This window comes from Panthera leo, chromosome D1, assembly GCF_018350215.1.
Source record: "Panthera leo isolate Ple1 chromosome D1, P.leo_Ple1_pat1.1, whole genome shotgun sequence".
Taxonomy (NCBI): Eukaryota; Metazoa; Chordata; class Mammalia; order Carnivora; family Felidae; genus Panthera; species Panthera leo.
In genome coordinates, this window is record NC_056688.1 from 21,294,341 (window position 1) to 21,316,321 (window position 21,981).

A 21,981-nucleotide genomic window follows, 5' to 3' on the forward strand; every position below is an offset into this window, starting at 1 on the left:
TAAGCAATGTTAAAATAATCATAATTATTTGTGCCTGTATTTGATATATCAGTACTTTTACCTCAGTAAAACAATTTTGTAGAATATCATCTTTCAGTTTAATATCAGATGGCTTTCCTAAAGACTATAATAATTCATCTCTCCCCAGGCAATGGAGGCATCTCCTGGGAAATAGCTACAAATATCTGGGCTCCAGACCAGTGTATGAGATCCTTTCAAAAAGATACTGGCGGGCTGTAGCAAGGCAGAGGGAGAGGACAGAGAGAGAGGCTCCCTAGCCTACATTCCCTGAGACGACCTCCATAGGCTTCTGGAAGTGTGCCAGACCAGAAGCCTGCCCCTCAGGCCAACACTCAAGGGAAAGCAAAAAAGCCTCTTTCTCAGAAAGACTGAGGGTATATTTCCATGTGCTCTCTGTGCAGTGCCCTTCATGTGGTAATCTGCCAAGAACTACCAACTGACTCTCCAGTTGTTACAATCCCATGGGATCCAGGGATGCAAGCTCCCTTGACCTCCAGAGCCAGGCAATCCAAAGGCATCCCCTGGGCTGCAGCCACAAAACTCAGGCATCAGGTGTGTGTAAAAGCTTCCCTCCTGGAGATACTGGCTCTGTGGAGTATGGGAGAAGAAAAGTGTGAAGAAGACACCTGCCAAGGAGGGGAAAAATTAAAGAAGAAAAAAGGTTAGTATTAAAAAAAAAAAAAGAAAAGATGGCATTCGACAGCTTTATCAAAGCAGAGGGAGAATGTAAAAATGGCACCCACTGAGTAAAAACAAATGGTGACCACCACGTTTAGCAAAATAGAGGGAGAGCACAAAAATGGCACCCACCTAGCATCTCAATCCCCACAGAATACCCCAACACAGCCCTCGCTCTTAATCTGATGATTAACATTAGCAAATGAATGTCTTTCAGATACAGTCTTGGCACTTTTTAAATGGCTGCATCTGCACGGGGCCCTGAGGTGAGTGAATTGCACATACGCCCTCTAAGAAATGTTTCTCAGTTCACTATAGCCTTTGGGTCTCATGGACATGAGCTCCATTGGTTTTCAAAGCCAGATGTTTGGGGCCTCACCTCTCACCTGCAGGTCTTAAAAGCTGGGGTGTCTGAGGTGGGGTATGAACCCTCTGCTTCTCAGGGAGAAAGAAGTGTGAGTTTGCCAGGGTTTCGCAGCAAGACCACATCTCAGCTTCTCCTTCCCTCCTCTGTGTGGCCCTTTTCTTGTTTGCCAATGTGAAGGAGCTGCTCAGCCAGTTATCAAATCTTTCTCAGAGGAAACTGTTCCATATATAGCTGTAGATTCAGTGGGTCTGCAGGAGGAGGTGAGTTCAGGATCTTCCTAAATTGTTATCTTTGACCACCTCTCCTGAATCCGTACACCTTAAACTTATATAGTGCTACATATCAATTATATCTCAATAAAGCTGAAAAAATGGGGGGGATACTCTTTAGTTAAATAACGTATTTCTATTTTGAAATGAGAGAAAAATCATGGCCATAAATCTGGTTGGGTTTTAGAAGGTACATAGCACAACTCCCTATGAAAGTATCCCAATATGCCAATATTTTCATGAAACTTATTACAGATAGAGGTACAAGAAAAAAAAACAAGTATGGTTCGTTTTTTTAAAAAATTCCTTCCTCATTTTGATGAAGTCACTCATAACCTTATTTATCTCAGAAAGTTAAATTTTTGAAAAAATATTTTTAATATGAAATTTATTGTCAAGTTGGTTTCCATACAACACCCAGTCCTCATCCCAAAAGATGCCCTGCTCAATGCCCATCACCCACTTTCCCCTCCCTCCCACCCCCCATCAACCCTCAGTTTATTCTCAGTTTTTAAGTTCTTATGGTTTGGCAAAATATATTCTAAGTGTAGATATAGATCTGATCATATGGTTGTCAATTAAAATAATAACAACAGTTCCACATCAGTGCTAAGTGGGGGGAAAAAGTAAAATTAAGCAATGATGTAGAGATGGAAATTCAGTTTATTGGTAAAAAACAGATATAGTTAAACTTAGTGGTGTCTGAGTAAAAATCAAATTCAAAGTCATGTTTCTTATCTTTTCATTGCATAGCTTCCAAAGTTTTTACTAATGCTTATTTATTTAAATAGAATATTTTATTTTAAGAAAACTCTTACTTAAACCTGAAGAACCAGTATTTACTAAAAGCTGTCAAATAATTCTAATGTGCAAGGAAAAATTAACCTGAAAGAATTAAATCAGGAAGCCACCAGATTAAAACTCAAGTAAGCTGACCTCACACACTAGACTCCTATGACACTATGACCATATGGCAGCATCATACCACTAATTTAGCTCAGCCACTAATTTAGCTAAAGAATATTAGTTGAGCATCCATGAGGTACTAGAAATTGAGGATATAACAGTTAACAAAGTAATGCTACATCCTTAAAATCTTGTACTTCAGTAAGGCATACGGATATTTCCAGATAGAGATGCCCAGAACATTCTATAGTTGGGAGCTTAGACTCTTCAATCAAGTATCCATTCATTGATGCTCACTCAACTTAAATATAAAACTGGCTAACACATTTAGATTATTTTAGATTGGCTGGTTTGAGTTTAGACACCAATGCTATTTTTGAATGATAGGCACGTCAATTGGTTTTATGTATGTGTGTGCATATTTAAATATTAATGTATATTTGTACATGGACTTGTGCATGGACATGTCAGCACATGAATGTCTGGCAACTCTGCAAATGTCAAGACTATATATAGCTGGTCCCATAAGAATGAAAGTGGACATCTGTCTCCAGGGCATCTAAGACAACAAGTCTTGTATCTGTACAGATTGACCGACAGCAGTAGGTTTCCTCCCTGAACAAACAAGATCAGTTTCTTTTTTTCTTAATTTTAATTCCAGTATAGTTAACATACAGCATTATATTAGTTCCAAGTGTACAATAAAATTATTCAACAATTCTATACATTATTTGTGGCGCATCAAGATAAGTGTACTCTTAATCCCTTTCACCTATTTCACCCCTTCCCCCACCTACCTCCCCTCTGGTAACCATCTGTTTGTTGTCTATAGTTAAGAGTTTTGTTTTGGGGATTGTTGCTTGCTCTCTTTGTTTTGTTTTTTAAATTCTACATATAAGTGAAATCATATGGTATTTGTCTTTCTCTGTCTTATTTGCTTAACATTATACTCTCTAGATCCATCCATGGCATGGCAAATGGCAAGATTTCATTCTTTTTTATGGCTGAATAATATTCCCTTGTATACATAACGTATCTTCCTTATCCACTCATCTATCGATGGACACTTGGGCTGCTTCCATAATTTGACTATTGTAAATAATGCTGCTATAAACTTAGAGATACATGTATCTTTTCAAATTAGTATTTTCATATTCTTTGAGTAAATATTCAGTAGCATAATTATCAGATCATAAAGACCAGTTTCACAAGACCCTCAAATTACTAGATCAGCTCAATCCGCTATCCTCACTGAGCATGTATCTACACTACTTAGAGTTCTGAGAAAAGTCGTACTTAACTTCATTTTCTTTTTGTGCCTAGAACACAGCTGGTGGCATTAAAATATGGTTTTGTTGTCCCATACTTTTGAGTATGTTCTTGTTTTATGCAAAAACCCCCTCATTTTATGGGGAAAAATCCACTTCCAATTTCACTTTTTTATTGAGATTATGAATGTAAAAAACTTTTATAATACAATGTGATACATGCAATAGTACAATAAACACCAATGAGATGCCAGCCAAGAAGGGAATCATCACTTAGTATTAAAGAGTCAAAAAATATTCCTGGGAAGGTAGGACCAATGCATAATACCAATGGGAAGTAGCAATTCCAGGCAGGGGGAAAGAATGGGACAGGGTCAAAATTACATCAATTACAGAACAAATGTTCTGAGGTGTGAAAGACAATTTTTAACTCTGCTCTATTTAATCCACAGTTGCTTATCATGTATTTAGAATCCTATCACAGTTAACAATTTCCATTATGAGCTATAATTCCAAACTTATTTCACTATGCAATGATAATTCATTGGTGCAAATACCTATAACTTAAGCTTTTATTGGGATAGAAGTGAGGGTTTTAGAAATTTAGGGACTAATTAAGTGGTGTGTGTGTGTGTGTGCACACACACGTCAGGCAATCAGAAAGCTCTTGCCTGAGTAATGAAAGAGGAAATGAAAAGATATCACTGAATCTCTGCCTCAGTAGACTACTAATTTGGGAAATTCAATCTATAGATTCAAGTCAGAATTCTGTCAAAAAAATGTTACTCTTTATACATTTCCCAAATTCAGTATCAGTGATGTTCTGATCACTGATGTTCTTGACCTTTTTTTTTTTTAAACATAACTGCCCCTTTAGTTCTAGTTTTTCATGTTTCTTTTACCTTAATTTTCCTAGCAGCAACTGCCAAAGCATTCATTTTAACCACCTTTTCATCATCACATGTCACTGTCACTTTAAGAAATCAAATAATTTATTTTGAACTCATGGCACCTTTCTAACACTGTGATCTACTTATAGAAAGACGAAAGCCAAAAAAAACCCCTACATTATGAGTATATACACACAAAGACTGAGGATCAACAATTTATTAAGTGTTTACTTAACTGAGTATCAGGTCTCTCTTGATCTCCAGGAACAGTGTTTATCTAGGCAGGTGAGATTATAAAATCCTGTCATCCAATATGCTAGACTCAACACAAAATTACTTACTGTTGAATCACCTGTGAACTTAAGTCACAATTGTGATACCTGATTCTGATGCAATCATTATCTCTTGTAGTACTTCCAATGACTGAGGCAGTCTTTTCTCTATGCCTAAGTATTGCTATATTTCTATATTTTCAAATGGTTTTCATTACAAATATAAAAGATAATGCCTAAAGAAGTTCTTTAAGGAAAGACTTTATGAAAAAAGTGGACAGGATTCGGAAAATGAAATGATATAAAACAGAATGAGGGCTACACTCTCTTTATTATACCATTAGCTTAAGCATAATGATGCATAACATACTACAGATCTATAAGACGGGATTGTACATTGACTTTCCTCCTTCTACAAACAGTGGTGAAATTCTTCATCAGGTTAGTGGAGAGAACGTTCTCTGCCCCGGACTCGTCTATATTGTTCTGTAAGTGTTATCCTACATATGGTGGTCCTTTTCTATGGGAGCCATTCTATATTCTGAGGGTTGTTCCCATTTACTTGGGTCTTTATGCTCAATCTTTGCTTATGGATTAGCTTAATGTTCCGTTTATGGAGAGCTATAATCAACATTTTGGAAACTATCGTGAAATTTATACACTTTAAGTATAAAATTACACTTCACCAATTATTAGAAAATTAACAGCTTATAATCACTAGTGGATACAAGAATAGATCATTGCCAGCACACCAGAGTGCTCTTTGTGACCTGTTAGATGGTTGCTACAACCATTTTTTCATTCTCTATCATGACTATTGCAATCTTCTCCTGTCATCACATTACAGCTGTATTATCTAAATAGGGCCTCATCATCTTCTGCATCCAGCCCACAGAAGGTCAAAGAGAATATGGAAAAGGTAAACTTTTCCCCAGAATGGTGTCCATTTTGTCTAGAATTCATTCATATCTCACATTTCACTGCAAGAAAAAAAGGGAAATGTATGTTCTAGAATAAGAGGTGAACAGCTAGCAAACTCTGCTGCAAGGGGCTAATCACATTGATGTTTATCAGAACCCAGGATGTGAAGTTTAAATAACATGTTGAATGTAAGAATTTACTGGCACTTAGTAAACACCCAAATATAGTTTATTACAAGCTATCTTATATGTTCTCGCTTACTGTATAAATCTGTATCAAATGAGAACTTAGTCACCCTTTCTAAATTAGACAAAAGGTCTGTCAAATATAAAATGTGAAAGATAACTTTCTAGGCATCTTTCTTATTTGAATATTTTCCTTCTATTTGTGCTCAGAGGCATTTTTATCCACTAATCATTCAAGTTTCACTGATTTTTTTTAAAGTATGGCAAATATTGTGTAATAATAATAATAATAATAATAATAATAATAATTTTTTTACCTCCAATAGATTTTGAATCAAAACACCAAATACCGAGTCTTATTTCTACCATGTATTAATTGTGACTTGGAATAAGCCATGAACATCTCTGAGTAGTAGTCTCATCATCTATGAAATGGGAACTGGATTCTATCCCCCATTTACCTCAAAGTTCTTCCCTGAGGAACACAGAGACTGACAGATATAACACGCAGGGAACACAGCAACAGCACACTCTTCCTAAGAGCAAGTGTAAAACCCTGCATATACTTTTATTTTTTAAGTGGGTCTATTCAACCTTACATCAGAGAGACACTTTATTTTATTTTATTTTTAACGTTTATTCATTTTTGAGACAGAGAAAGATAGAGCATGAATGGGGGAAGGTCAGAGAGAGAGGGAGACACAGAATCCGAAACAGGCTCCAGGCTCTGAGCTGTCAGCACAGAGCCTGATGCAGGGCTCGAACTCACGGACCCCGAGATCATGACCTGAGCCGAAGTCGGAAGCCCAACCAACTGAGCCACCCAGGCGCCCCAGAGAGACACGCCTCTAAATAAAATTTTATTTCATTTCATTTCATTTCATTTCATTTCATTTCATTTCATTTTTGAGAGAGAGAGAGACAGAGACAGAGTGTGAGCGGGGGAGGGGCGGAGAGAGGGGGAGACACAGAATCTGAAGCAGGCTCCAGGCTCCAGGCTCCAAGCTGTCAGCACAGAGCCTGATGCAGGGCTCGAACTCACGGACCCCGAGATCATGACCTGAGCGGAAGTTGGACGCTTAACCAACTGAGCCACCCAGGCGCCCCAAGACTTTAATGTTTAAACATGCATTATTTTGTATAACAAATTCTTGCATATAAAACAACTACTACATCTAATGCTAGGCTGAATATACAGTGAAATATCCCAATGTTAAAGAGGAAAATCAACTGTGTTAGACTTGTGGAAGAATACCATGTCTGCCCCCGACATAAACATTTGCTGACATAATTTTCAGGAGTAATGTTGACCATATAAGATCAATTTTAGAATCTCTCCATGTGTACAGTGTAACTCTACTTTGTATGTGAAAATCTATGTTTATATTGGTCTTTCACATATCTTATTTGTTTGTCATATATATCACATTTCCAAACATTGCCAGGGACTTAGCAGGTAAAAAAAAGCTGGGCTTTTTTTTTTCTAATATAAACAAATGAATGATTTATGCAATAACCATTTCCTTTTCCTGGATTCAGCAAGTACTTCCAACACAGTCCTGCCTCTCTGGAGCTGGACCCAGGAACCACGTACCTAAATGTTCTTGCAAAGATTAAAAGTGGGTTCCTGATGATGAGCGATGTTGAGCATCTTTCATATGTCTGTTAGCCATCTGGCTGTCTTCTTTGGAAGTGTCTAGTCATGTCTTCTGCCCATTTCTTCACCGTATTATTTATTTTGGGGGTGTTGAGTTTGACAGGTTCTTTATAGATTTTGGATACCAACCCTTTATCCAATATGCCATTTGCAAATGTCTTCTCCCATTCCCTCAGTTGCCTTTTAGTTTTGTTGATTGTTTCCTTTGCTGTGGAGAAGTTTTTATCTTGATGAGGTTTCAATACTTCATTTTTGCTTTTATTTCTCTTGCCTCCAGAGACATGTCAAGTAAGAAGTTGCTGCAGCCGAGGTCAAAGAGGTTGCCATCTATTTTCTCCTGTGGGACTTAGATGGCTTCCTGTCCACATTTAGGTATTTCATCCATTTTGAATTTACTTTTGTGTCCGGTGTAAGAAAGTGGTCCAGTTTCATTCTTCTCCATGTCACTGTCCAGTTTTCCAAACACCATGTGCTAAAGAGATTCTTTCTTCCATTGGATATTTTTTCTGCTTTATCAAAGATTAGTTGGCCATACATTTGTGAGTCCATTCTGGGTTCTTTATTCTACTCCACTGACCTATGTGTCTGTTTTTGTGCCAGCACCACACTGTCTTGATAATTAAAGCTTTATAATACAGCTTAAAGTCTGGAATTGTGATGCCTTCAGCTTTGGTTTTCTTTTTTAACATTCCTTTGGCTATTCAGGTCTTTTCTGATTCCACACAAATTTTAAGATTGCTTGTTTTAGCTCTGTGAAGACGACTGGTGTTATTTCGATAGGGATTGCATTGAATGTGTAGATTGCTTTGGGTAGTATCGACATTTTCACAATATTTGTTCCTCTGATCCATGAGCATAGAATGTTTTTCCATTTTTTTGTCTTTTTCAATTTCTTTCATAAGCTTTCTATAGTTTTCAGCGACAGATCTTTTATCTCTTGGTTAGGTTTATTCCTAGGTATTTTATGGGTTTTGGTGCAGTTGTAAATGGGATTGATTCCTTGATTTCTCTTTATGCTGCTTCATTATTGGTGTATAGAAATGCAACCGATTTCTGTGTATTGGTTTTATATCCTGCGACTTTGCTGAATTCATGGATCAGTTCTAGCAGTTTTTTTGGTGGGGTCTTTTGGGTTTTCCATGTAGAGTACCATGTCATCTGCGAAGAGTGAAAGTCTGACTTCTTCCTTGCTAATTTGAATGCCTTTTACTTCTTTTTGTTGTCTAATTGTTGAGGCTAGGACTTCCAGTACTATGTTGAACACCTGGTGAGTGTGGATATCCCAGTTGTGTTCCTGATCTTAGTTTTTAGCTAAGATCTTTAGCTAAGATCCTGATCTTAGCTCTCAGTTTTTCCCCATTGAGGATGATATTAGTCAAAATACAAATTAAACCACAATGAGATATCACATCACACCTGTCAAATGGCTAAAATGAACAACTCAGGAAACAAGAGATGTTGGTGAGGATGTGGAGAGAGGGAAACTCTTTTGCATTGCTGATGGAAATGCAAACTGGTGCAGCCACTCTGGAAAACAGTATGGAGGTTCCTCAAAAATTGAAAATAGAACTACCCTACAACCCAGCAACTGCACTACTAGGAATTTATCCAAAGGATACAAAAATGCTCATTTAAAGTGGCACATATACTCCAATGTTTATGGCAACACTACCAACAAGAGCCAAATTATGGAAAGAACCAAAATGTTCATTGACTGATGAATGGATAAAGAAGATGTGGCATATATATATACAATGGAATGCTGCATGGCAATGAGAAAGAATGAAATCTTGCCATTTGCAGCAACGTGGATGAAACTAGAGGGTATTATGCTAAGTGAAATAAGTCAGTCAGAGAAAGACAGATATCCTATGATTTCACTCACATGTGGAATTTGAGAAACACAACACATGAACATAAGGGAAGAGAAGGAAAAATAAGATAAAAATAAGAGAGGGGAGCAAACCATAAGAGACTCTTAACAATAGAGAACAAACTGAGGGTTGCTGGAGGGGAGGTGAGTGGGGAAGATGGGCCAGATGGGTGATGCGGATTAAGGGGGAATTTGTTGTGTTGAGCACTGCGTGTGGTATGTAAGTGATGAATCACTGGGTTCCACTCCTGAAACCAATATCACACTGTATGTTATCTAATTGGAATTTATTTTATTTTATTTTTTTTAAGTTTATTTATTTTTGAGACAGAGAGAGACAGAGCATGAATGGGGGAGGGTCAGAGAGAGGGAGACACAGAATCCGAAACAGGCTCCAGGCTCTGAGCTGTCAGCACAGAGCCCGACGCGGGGCTCGAACTCACGGACTGCGAGATCATGACCTGAGCCGAAGTCGGCTGCTTAACCGACTGAGCCACCCAGGCGCCCCTATCTAATTGGAATTTAAATAAAACCTTGAAGGTGAATAAAATAGAAAATATTTAAATTGTCACTTGATTCATCAAATTGAAGATTTTTAGAGTAGCATTTTTTTTGCTTTTTCTAATCATCATCATCATCATCATCATCATCATCATCCAATATCCTTCCAGAAAAAACATTGTCACAATTTGGTTTATTCACCTAATCTTTAATTGTCATTGCTCTATCAGCTGCAACTCAAGGTTTTCATATGTAAAAATCCATATGAAAGTATATGGAAGCCCATAAAAACAGGAGTGATTTAGTTGCCCCCAAGTCCTCTAACCCTGTGGATTTCACTTTAAAAAATATATCAAATAACTTATGCTTTCACTACCCTCTCATCTCCATATTTTTAGGGCCATCAAGAAAGGAGAGAGTCATGGGTAGGGGCTTTCATTATCCATCATTTTTCTTTCTAAATTCCTTTCTTCCTAATTTGAACTCAAATTACCTCTTACTATTTTATCACCTGAAACTGCTGCCCTCACTCTACCTGGTTCCCCAAATGTGCCTACAGCTTTTCCATCTGCATTCCTAAAACACTACTAATATATGGACATTATGCATTATAGTTCTATGAAAGGTATATGAAACTGAAATATGTTACAGTTCTCTACAGAATAGGATATAAAATCAAACTGAAACGTGGATCCTAATTTTCATAACCACTCCCCACAATAAATAAGGGACTTCATTCATACTTGTTGCCCATGTGTCTTGTTGAGTCCTGACCTACTGACAAAATTCTGTGCTCCTTTCTTTTCCAGGCCTATTCTCTGAATTACAAACACTTGCAAACATTGCAAATTCAGGCTTTTTTTTCTTTTCAATTTGTAGAAAAATAACCTCGCTATCTGAGCCAAACATCTTTCTAATATACTAGCTCCCAAGGCATTCTCTCTCCCAACAAAAAGAACCATCAAAGTATTTTTTGAAAGAGAATATGAAAAAAAGTAATACCCACACCGAGAGAAATTCATGAATCATCTTGGAACAAAGCACAGTTAATTTTCAAATTTGCAATGTTTTCTCATAGTCCGTGCTTACTGAAACAAAAACAGAATAAAGAAGAGCAAAATAGACTACAAATAGTAGACTTGAAATCAGAAGGCTTTGATTTGATGAAGCTATGTGACTTTAGGTAAATCTAACTACTCTGAGCTTCACTTTCCCATGCATACAATAAATATATTTTGAGGATCACTGATGTGTTGGTTTGGCTGTTCAAAGGTAAAAGAGAAAAGCCTGCCAAAAGACACTTTATACTTGATGTTTACATATGCAAAATGGATTAACCTTGATTGCCTTTATGGAATCTTCAATCCCAGGACTTAAAGGAGACATATACTTGCCAATTGGAAGATGGAACACTGGGAATACAAACAGTATTTGATACAAGTTTCTAATGTCAAGTGGCAGATATATCAAAACTTTCCCCTATTCAGAGTTTTTCTCAGAGCAAGTTTAATGTCTTTGTTTCTCAAGCTGTAAATGAATGGGTTCATCAAGGGAACTATATTGGTATAAAAGACAGAAGAGATTTTCCCCTCATCCATAGATCCAGCAGAAGATGGTTTAAGATACATAAATGCACCTGATCCAAAGAACAAGGAAACAGCAATTATGTGGGAACTGCAGGTGCTGAACGCTTTGGACCTGCCCTCAGTGGAACTGATGTGGAGGATGCTGGAAAGGATGGAACCATAAGACACAAAGATGGTGACACTGGGCACAATCACATTGATTCCCACCACAATGAAAACCACCAGTTCATTTACATAGGTGCTTGTGCAAGAAAGCTGGAGTACCGGGAGGATGTCACACAAATAATGGTTGATGGTGTTTGCATTGCAGAAGGTCAGTCTCAGCATGCATCCTGTGTGGGCCATAGCACCCGAAAATGCCATCAAATATGAACCAAGCATAAGGCTGGAACATGCTTTAGGGGACATGACAACATTATACAAAAGTGGGTTGCAGATGGCCACATAGCGATCATAGGCCATTGATGTCAGCACATAACCTTCAGAAATACCAAAAAAACTGAAAAGGTAAAGCTGGGCCATGCACCCCCTATAGGAGATGATATTCTTCTTTGATGTGAAGTTAAATAGCATTTTGGGTGTAAACACAGAAGCATAACAGAAGTCTATGAAGGACAAATTGGAGAGGAAAAAGTACATGGGGGTGTGTAGATGTGAATTCAGCCCAATTAGAGTTATCAAGCCCAAATTTCCCAATGCAGTGACCACATACATGACTAGAAACAGGCAGAACAGGGGGAGCTGGAGATCTGGTAGGTCTGTTAGCCCCAGCAGAATGAATTCAGTCACAAAAGAAGCATTCCCAGGCACCATTTTACTCTAAGTGAATCTGTGGACACAGGAGGAAAATGTTACACAGAAAATTCAATTTTTCTCACCATATAGCCTCTCATGAGAATTGGGTATGTACAAAGAATATCTGAGACTAACCTAATCTGGACCCACAGGTCTGCTTTACCATTATCGTGAATCTAGTGACATGGGCATTCCCTCATTAGAGTCTTTATAAACTGCATAAGCACAGAGCATCAAAACTGAGCTGACAGCATGAAGGCCAATGTTTCCATATGTCAACATGACTGCTGCATAAAGCAAAGGTTAAGGGAGAAGATTGGACTAGGAGAGAATCGCCTCCTCTCATTTCATTTCTTTGACCACATGACCCTTCCCCTAATCAGTAAAATTGGAGGCAGCAACCCACCAACCTGGTGCTGGCCTCTAATGGGGATTAGACTTGGTGTGGTGAGAATGAAAAACATTGCTTCCAATCCAAATAAAAGACCAGGACTAGGAGAGTTTAAGTTCCTGCTCCATGCCACAAAGTAAAAACCGTAACTTTGGAAGAGTGAGAGTTCCATCCATGGAACTGACCAATACATTGCATCCTTTGAACCCAATAATGTCTCTGAACCTTCCCTGCACCACCATCCCCCCTCCAACAGGTTCTTCTGTCAATTTCACTTGAGTCTGAGGACTGCAAAATCTGGAATGAAAGTGGCATATCTTAGATCCCTGGACTTCCATCACAAAAGGAGGACATTAATATAAATGGAATTCAGAAACTCACCTTCTCTAGGCAAGAAAACCTTGGTTCTTCCCTACCATTATTACCCCTGTGGTTCTGAACGGGAAGCTTTAGTCTCTGAGACTTCGCTCCCTTTGGTTCTATGAGGATGGAGACCACTCTTAATTTCTGATGTGCTCTGGAAATCTTTCTGAACTACGGAATAGAATTTCTGATTTTGAGTCCTCTCAAGCAGCAGACAAAAATAAACAGCCTTTCTTATTATCATTTTTGCCACTTAAAATTCACAGAAGACGACGCAAGTGTAAGGATATAATGTACCCAGTTATAAACAGGGCAGGCACTTACTCAGTCTCTCCCACAGGGAATAGTTTCTAGGTGTAATAGGGTATTGAGGGGATTGTATTTACACAAAGGACCATAACGTGTCTCCAATACTGTAGGGACTCAAAGTTTTACCCAAGTTTTCCCCTCACTGTAGGGAATGGACATCTCCCAAAGAGGGTCAAAAAATAAATTCCCATTTCCCATTAAACAAGATGGCAGAAGAGGAAGCCCTAGACCTCATACCCTCCATGAATACACTGATTTGAAAACATTTCATGTACAGATTGCTTTTGTGGGAAATCCAGATACTAGTTAAGGCAGTCCTGCTCCCAGTTAAAGCATGAAACTGGTCACACTGAAACTGGTAGGGAAGGTCAAGATATCCTCTTGTCCTATACTTATCCTTGCACAGCACCTTCAAATTGGGACAAAACCCCAAGTTCCTGGCTTCTCCGAGGGGAGGGAAAGAAGTGCACCATGTGTCCAATGCTCCAGCTTTTATTAGCTGTGTCCTGAAGACTGGCTTCTAGAGAGTCTCCGTCAGAAAGCAGAGGGAATACAGGACACAGCACACTTCAGCTGCCTGGGGTGAGAGAGAGTAAAGACGGTGGTTTGCCCTGGAAGTCACCATAGCTCCTCCCCCTGGCTCAGCACAGACCAAGCAATTGAAAAGCCCTTTCTTACAGCTTCTTTCTGGTGAGGGAAAATGGGCACAAGGTGTTCAATAACACAATTTATCTGTGAGCTGCCTGAGGAACTAGCTTCAGTCTTGCATGTTTTAGAGCACAGATGGGACCTGGCACACTATGGATGTCTTTGTTGGTGGGGAGGGGAGGTCACCAGGAACAAAGAAAGAGGATAGGACTGCACAAACTTTGAGAGGCCTCCAGAGTCTCTGACCAGGCTTATTGGTGGTGCCCTCTCCAGTTCAAGGCCAGTCCATGAGTATTAGGCCAAATGGGCGTTTGTCTAATGTGCAGACACCAGTGCAGAGAGTCAATGAAAATGAAGACAAGTTGAAACACTTTCCAAAAAGGAATAAGAGCAATCTCCACAAACTGACTCTAATGGAATGAAAATATGTGATATACCTGACAGAGAATTGAAAATAACTGTCATCAAGATGCTCACTGTAGTCAGAGAACAAAACACAAACCAAGAGGAAATCTGAACAAGAGACAGAAAAAAGTATTAAACAGAAATCATGGAGCTGAAGAATACAATAACAGCACTGAAAAATTCACTGGAGGGGCTCCAGAGCAAACTAGACCAAGCAAAAGAAGGAATCACTGAATTGGATAAAAGGCCACTGGAAATTATTCCATGAGAGGGTGAAATGAAAAAAGAATGAAACATAGTGAAGGAAGCATGAGGCACTTATTGGATGCTACCATGTGGACCAATATGTACATTTTAGAAACCTCAGCAGGACAGTGAGAAAGGATCAGAAAGCACATTTGGAGAAAAAAAAAGGCTGAAAAGTTCCCATCATAGCAATTTCCCGATACTATGACCTATTTATAGAAAAATAAGTCCCATAAAAATTGCATTATGAGCATACATATACAAATACCAAGGGTTAACTACTTATCCACTCTCCATTTTACTTAACTGAGCTAATCTGACTTCCACTTGCATAGTCAGATCTATACCAACTTCCAGGAACAATGCTTATCCAGGCAGGTGAGATATAAAATGCTCTAGCCCAATATTCTGGGACTCAACACAAATTTACTGACTACTGGATCACCTCTAAACTTGAATTATGATGGTGATATCTGGTTCTGATTCAATGGTTATGCTTTATAATACCTCTGGTGATTGAAGCAGTCTTTTCTCTATGCCTAAATATATCAATTTTTCTATATTCCCAAATTATTAAATTCACATAGTTGTTGAACATAATGCTTAAAGAAGTTCTTTAAGAAGAGGTACCTGGGTTGGCTCAGTCGGTTAGGCATCCGACTTCATGACCTCACAGCTCAGGTCATGATCTTACAGTTCATGAGTTCAAGTCCCGCATTGGGCTCTGTGCTGACAGCTCAGCTTAGAGCCTGCTTCAGATTCTGTGTCTCCCTCTCTCTCTCTGCCCCTCCCCCATTTGTGCTCTGTCTCTCAAAAATAAATAAACGTTAAAAAAAATTAAAAAAAAAAAGAAGGGGGTGCCTGGGTGGCTCAGTTGGTTGAGTGTCCAACATCGGCTCAGGTCCTGATCTTGCACTCCATGAGTTTGAGCCTCATGTCAAACTCTGTGCTGGGAGCTAAGAGCCTGCAGCCTGCTTTGGATTTTGTGTCTCCCTATCTCTCTCTCTCTCTATGCCTCTCCCTGCTCATGCTCTGTCTCTCTCTCTCTGTCAAAAATAAATAAACATTAAAAATTTTTTAAAAAGGGGCACCTGGGTGGCTCAGTCGGTTAAGCGTTCGACTTTGGCTCAAGTCATGATCTTGCGGTTCTGGAGTTTGAGCCCTGTGTCAGGCTCTGTGCTGACAGCTCTGAGCCTCAAGCCTGCTTCAGATTCTGTGTCTCCCTCTCTCTTTGTCCCTCCCCGGTTCACACTCTGTCTCTCTCTTTCTCAAAAATAAACATTAATTTTTTTTTTAATATTTTAAAAAAGTTCTTTAAGAAAAGACTTTATCAAGAATGTAGAAAGGGTGAAGAAAATTAAATTATATAATGTTATGAGAACTATATCCTCTTTACATTAACCTAATGACATATAACCTACTACAAACCTATACAATGGGGTTCTATGTTGACTTTGCTCCTCCCACAGACACTTCTGGAAATTCCTCATTAGGTGTAGTAAAAGGATTCTCTCTTCCCTGGACTGGTTTAGCGTCCTCCATACATTACTTCTGCTGGTTTCTTCTGTGCGAGCCATGCTGTGCTTAGAAGGCTGTTTCCTCCACCTGTGACTTTATTCTGAGTCCTGATTAGTTTAAATTTTAATTTCAGTAGAGGTATAATCAAAGTTTTCAGCCTTAATTTATTGTTAAAGTTAACATAAATACATATATCAAAGTCTACGAAATATACACTTCAACCATCATAAAATGAACAGCTTATAATGACCATGAAGATCTATAAATAGACTATTCCTGCCTTCCAGAGCCCTTGTGCGCCCCTACAGTCTCCCATTCTCCATCATGATACCACTACAATCATGCGGGAGCATTTGTTCCCAGCTTTGTCACTTAAGTGGGGCCTCATGCATTCCACATCCAGCCAGCAGAAGGAAAAGAAAACATGGAAATGATTATTATAGTCTACCCTTAGGTGTTTCCATTTATCATGTAGGCCAGTATAAAATAAGAATATATTCACACATTCTAAATTAAGCGATAGAACTTTCAAATATGAAATGTCAAAGATATTTTTCGACATTTTTTCTTAGTTTAGGATTTTGTTTTTATTTGTGTTCTGAGCCTTTTTAGTCACTAAAACCATTTTCATGTTTCACTGATATTTAAAAGTACAGTATATTAATAATAATAATAATGATAATAGTACCTTGATATACTTAGAATCAAAGCACCATTCCTCGTCACAGCTCTACCACTTGAAAGTTGTAATTTGAGGGTGCCCGGGGTGGCTCAGTTGTTAAGCACCAGACTTCGGCTTAGGTCATGATCTCATGGGTTCGTGAGTTCAAGTTCCACATTGGGTGAGCTCGAGCCCCACTTCAGGTGAACACAAGCCCTACTTTGGGTGAGCCCGCTTCTCTCTCTTTCTCTCTTTCTCTGCCCCTTATCAGATTCTCTCTCTCTCTGCCCCTTGCTCACCTGCTCACTTGCTCTCTCTCTCAAAAAAAAAAAGAAAAGAAAAGGTTGTAATTTGAGACAAATCATGAACAAGTCTGAGCATCAGTTTCTTAATCTGTGAAATGAAAACTAAGATCCCCTCTCTTCTTTATCTCACATTACTTCCCTTCGGAATACTTAAACTGACAGATGTGACAGTGCAGAAAAAACTAAAACACGTTAAGAGCAATCGTAACACCCTGCACATCTCTATGAATATTTGAAGTGGGTTAATTTAACTTTACAGCAGAGAGAGGATTTCAGAGCCCCTATGATTCCACCAGCCACTAGTCACTGAGAAAGATGAATGTCTCTGTCTCAGCATGTAAAATTTCTGTGTATGAGATTAGTGTTTAAAGGTACAGATTTTGCATAACAAAACCCCACATATCAACCAACTGCTGTTCAGCTGATAATAAACTGAAATGTCCCAATGCACGAGAGCAAAACCAACTCTGCCGGACTCAGGGAAAATACCAGGTTCGTCCCCCAACATGGACATCGATTCAACAAAATCTATTTATGTATGTATGTATGTATGTATGTATGTATGTATGTATGTATTTATTTAACATTCATTTATTTTTCAGAGAGAGAGAAAGAGACAGAGTGCAAGCGAGGGAGGGACAGAGAGAGAAAGACACAGCATCTGAAGCAGGCTCCAAGCTCTGAACTGTCAGCACAGAGCCTGACATGGGGCTCAAAACCATGAACTGCGAGATCACGACCTGAGCCGAAGTCAGATGCTCAACGAACTGAGCCACCCAGGCGCCCCCAAAATCAATTTTAAGAAGTAATTTTAAGACTGATTTTAGAATCCATCTACTCTGTTGCATTATGATAATATACATTTATATCTTTCTCTTACCATGCCTTATTTATGTATGTGACATATAGCCCAATGCCATACATTGCTAGGTACTTAGAGGTGCAAGATGCTGTGTGTGTGTGTGCACGCAAGTGTGTGTGTGTGTGTGTATTTCCATGAACAAGAAAGTGATTAAAGCAATAACCATTTCCTTTTACTAGATTCAGCAGGTACTTTTTGCTCATCCTTCGCAGCAGCTGGAACCAGGAACCATCTACCCAAAAGTAGTTTGCATATCATACAATCAGTGTTAGGCAGTGATCTCATAAAATATAAGACTCCAAGACTCTGTGTGTGTAGGGAGGGGGGTGTGCTTAGGGTGCACTGTAAAGAGGAGTGGAAAACTAGGTTCAATAAATGTAGGTGTTCAGCAATTCAAAGGACATGGAACTCAGAACCCCTTGTACTTCTGGTTTGCATGACACCTTAACCACAGCTTACCCTGATCATGCTCATTCCAGACCTGGTCCTGAGCAACAATACCAGCTCAGGTACAGAAAGTTTAGATTAAACAAAGGCAGAATGTAATCAACGTCGCTTCTGGTCCTGAACTAGGAGGATCATTTTCTGTTATTGCCCAGAAAGCTCAAGCTTTCATACTGATTTAGAGATGGCTGTGTCCTAGTACACAGGTCCAGACAAATCCCATGCTTTACCTGCTTGACTCCTAGCTGTGACAATTTGATACGAGACTCATACTTTCTCTCTTAACTTCTTTTATGGCCGTTCAGATAACACGAAAAAGCAAAAACCATAAGGGATAACTCTATGTTGTGCATGTAACACACCTAACTTGGTTCTCCTTTTGAAAAAAGGAAAATCCATACACAGTTCTTAAATCACTAACCAGAAAGTTGTCGGCTGAGTTGCTTTTACTAAAGCTTTGTCAATCTTACCTTTATAAATGTCTTAATAGCTTTTATAACAATTTTAATAAACTTTTCCCCAAACAACCTGAAAAAAATGGGTCCTAGTTCAAAAGAAAGCTTATCTTTTCGGCAGTAAAAAATTATCATTTCTGAAAGTCTTTGTCTGCAACTGAAGCAGATTTCACTTGTATTTTAAGGCTTCTCAAATGAAATATTAGTGACCATATTTAACACATACTTTTAGCTACCTCAAATAGTGATAAGATACATAACAATATGAACACACCTTTGCAATGTCTACAGGGATTCCTGAATAGCACAGACATTATTTACATACTGACACACTTTTTTCAATAAGGAATACAATTTCATCAAAATAGACAATAAGTAAAAGAAAAGCAAAAATTAAAAAAAAAACAGTGAAAACCAACCATTTTATATAAATAGTACTTGGTAAGTGCAAATCAAGCATGTTGATATGGAGGTCAGGGCATGTGGTGTGAAAGGTCATGTAAAATCATAAGTCAGTGGCTATCTGGTGGTAGATGATAACTACATTTATTATGGTGAGCATTTTGTACAGTATATAAATGTCAGATCACTATGTTGTATGTGTGAAACTAGTGTAATATTTACGCTAACTATACTTTGTTAAAGATCAATTAATTTTTCTTTGTAATAAATTGGCTTCCAGAAAAAAATTAATTTTTAAAATAAATAAGTGAACCACAGTCAAAGTTTTTGCGATGTCAAACATCTAAAAAAAGACAAGCTAACAAACCAGTTATGCTAAATTTCACAATGCCTAAATCTTTATTTTTTTAATGTAAATTCAAGTTAGTTAACATACAGTGAAGTCTTGGCTTCAGGAGTAGAGCCCAGTGATTCGTCTCTTATATATGACACCCAGTGCTCATCCTGAAAAGTGTGCTTCTTCATGCCCATCACTCATTTAACCCATTGCCCCACTCACCACCCCTCCAGCAACCCTCAGTTTGTTCTCTGTACTTAAGAGTCTCTAATGGTTTCCCTCCCTCTCTGTTTTTATGTTATTTTTCCTCCCTTTCCCTATATTTATCTGTTTTGTTTCTCAAATTCCACAAATGAGTGATATCATATGATACCTGTCTTTGACTGACTTATTTCGCTTACCATATTACCCTCTAGTTCCATCCACATTGTTGCAAATGGTAAGATTTCATTATTTTTCATTGCCAAGTAGTATTCCATTGTATACACACACACACACACACACACACACACATCTTCTTTATCCATTCATCAGTCGATGGACATCACAATATCTAAATCTTGAGCGAATATTAGAAAAATGGTATAAAAGTAATATTATTAAAGTTATCTTAGAAATGTTTAAATTATCACTTGATTAAGAGGTTTTTGTTTGTATCAAGATTTTATTCAAATTCTAGTTAGTTAATATATAGCATAATATTGGATTCAGAAGTGAAATTTAGGATTAAAAGTTTTAAAGTAGTCATCTTTTTGTGTTGTCTCAAAAGAAAAATAAGCCAACATCCTATTCCAGAAAAGAAATTGTCACAACTTGGTTTATTCACCGCGTGTTTCTTTCAAGTTGTCATTGCTTTCCCAGCTGCAGTTTCAGGGTTTTGTATCTTAAACTCCATATGGGAGTAGCATATGGAAACCAACAAAAACAGGAGTGATTTAGCTGTTCCCAAGTCCTGTAGCTCTGTGAGTTCTCCTGTTTAAATATCAAGTGACTTTCACTTTTATCCTATCCAGAGAAATCCTGAGATCTCCATAACATTCCTAGAGCTTCCAGAAAGGAAGAGTCATAGAAATAGCTGTCTTTTCCCCATAATTTGCTTTCTAAACTCCTTCAACCTCACTTGAGTTTGGAATACCACATACTATTTAATCTCCTGAAATTTCTGATCTCTGTGTTCCTGGTTCCTCATAAATGTGGCCACCAATTTGGGCCTACCTTCCCCAAAACACTATTAATGCATGATCATCATGCATTGTAAGTTTTATCAAAGCTGTATGTACAGTGGGGGGATAATTACAGTACTCTAAAGAGCAGGATACAAATTCAAACTGAAATGTGGTTTTAAACCTCATTGTCCTTTTTTCTACAGAGAGATTTTTTGTTTATTGTACGTGCGTTTTTTTATATCTTGACCTAATGCTTTGTGGCTGGGTTCCTTTCTCTTCTGTGCCCTATTCTGTGAATTACTAGTACTTGCAAACATTCTAAAATTTTTTTTTAACTTAATTTACAGAAAAAGCTCCATTTTTGAGCCGATCATCTCTCAACTATCCTAGCATAACAGGACTTCTCTTTCACAAGAAAAAGAACTATTAAACTATTTTCCTAAAACAACCACTACCCTGAGAGATATTCATGTATAAGCCAACAAAGCACTGTCAACTTCAAAAATAAAAACGTTTTCTCATATTCCACGATTACTGAAATAAAAATAATGAAATGAAGTAGACAAGTATACTTGAAACAGCAGTAGACTGAAATCAGGAGGTTACAGTTTATCTAGGTGTTTCTTTCATAAGATGTATGATTTAACTCATTAAATTTTCTCAGCTTCAGTATCATGTCTATGCAATAAATATATATTCATGATATAAATATGTCTCAGTTTCATATTTACCAAGATAAATATGAAATCTCTGCCAGAAGGAGCATATGTCAGTTTACAGCTGGCAAGTGGATTATATTTTATGGACTTCATGGAACTTGCTATATCTGTGAAACACTGGCATTTCAAGGAGGCACATTAAAGGCCAGTGGAAGATGTAACCAGTAGAGTATGGATTATCTGATTCCTGATTCCACCAGTACATTATAAGTCGCAGGTAAGAAACCAAGATCACCGTAGTGTTACTTTACCTGATCTTTTGCAGAACCTTTTATCTTTTTCCAGGAGAAAAAAAAAGCAAACTCCATAATGACAATGGAAAAACAAAGATAAGCTTATTCATTAATGTTAAATAGTTAAAATGGTGTAAAAGAGTAGAAATTGCAAAACTGGTGAGGAAGGAAATTATACTATTTAAAAATTGGAAACAAATTGAGAGAAGACTCAATTTCCTTCATCATGGTAACAAAGATATAGGATATGAAGTCTCCGCCTAAATTGTGATAAAAGAAACAGAATATACCAGTCCTATTACTACCTGCACAGGGACACTGATTCTGA

At 38.0% G+C, this 21,981-nt stretch overlaps 1 protein-coding gene across 1 annotated transcript; it reads right to left on the minus strand.

Annotated features, from left to right (window-relative positions):
- Positions 1-11,274: 11,274 nt before the first annotated feature.
- On the minus strand, positions 11,275-12,207 carry LOC122199842 (olfactory receptor 8B3-like). Its single transcript, XM_042905196.1, has one exon. The coding sequence runs from the start codon at positions 12,205-12,207 to the stop codon at positions 11,275-11,277; it is 933 nt and encodes a 310-aa protein (XP_042761130.1).
- Positions 12,208-21,981: the final 9,774 nt, after the last annotated feature.

What these genes read in the sequence shown, in the direction of transcription:
- LOC122199842 (XM_042905196.1), bottom strand. Translation starts at nt 12,207, where the DNA reads ATGGTGCCTGGGAATGCTTCTTTTGTGACTGAATTCATTCTGCTGGGG.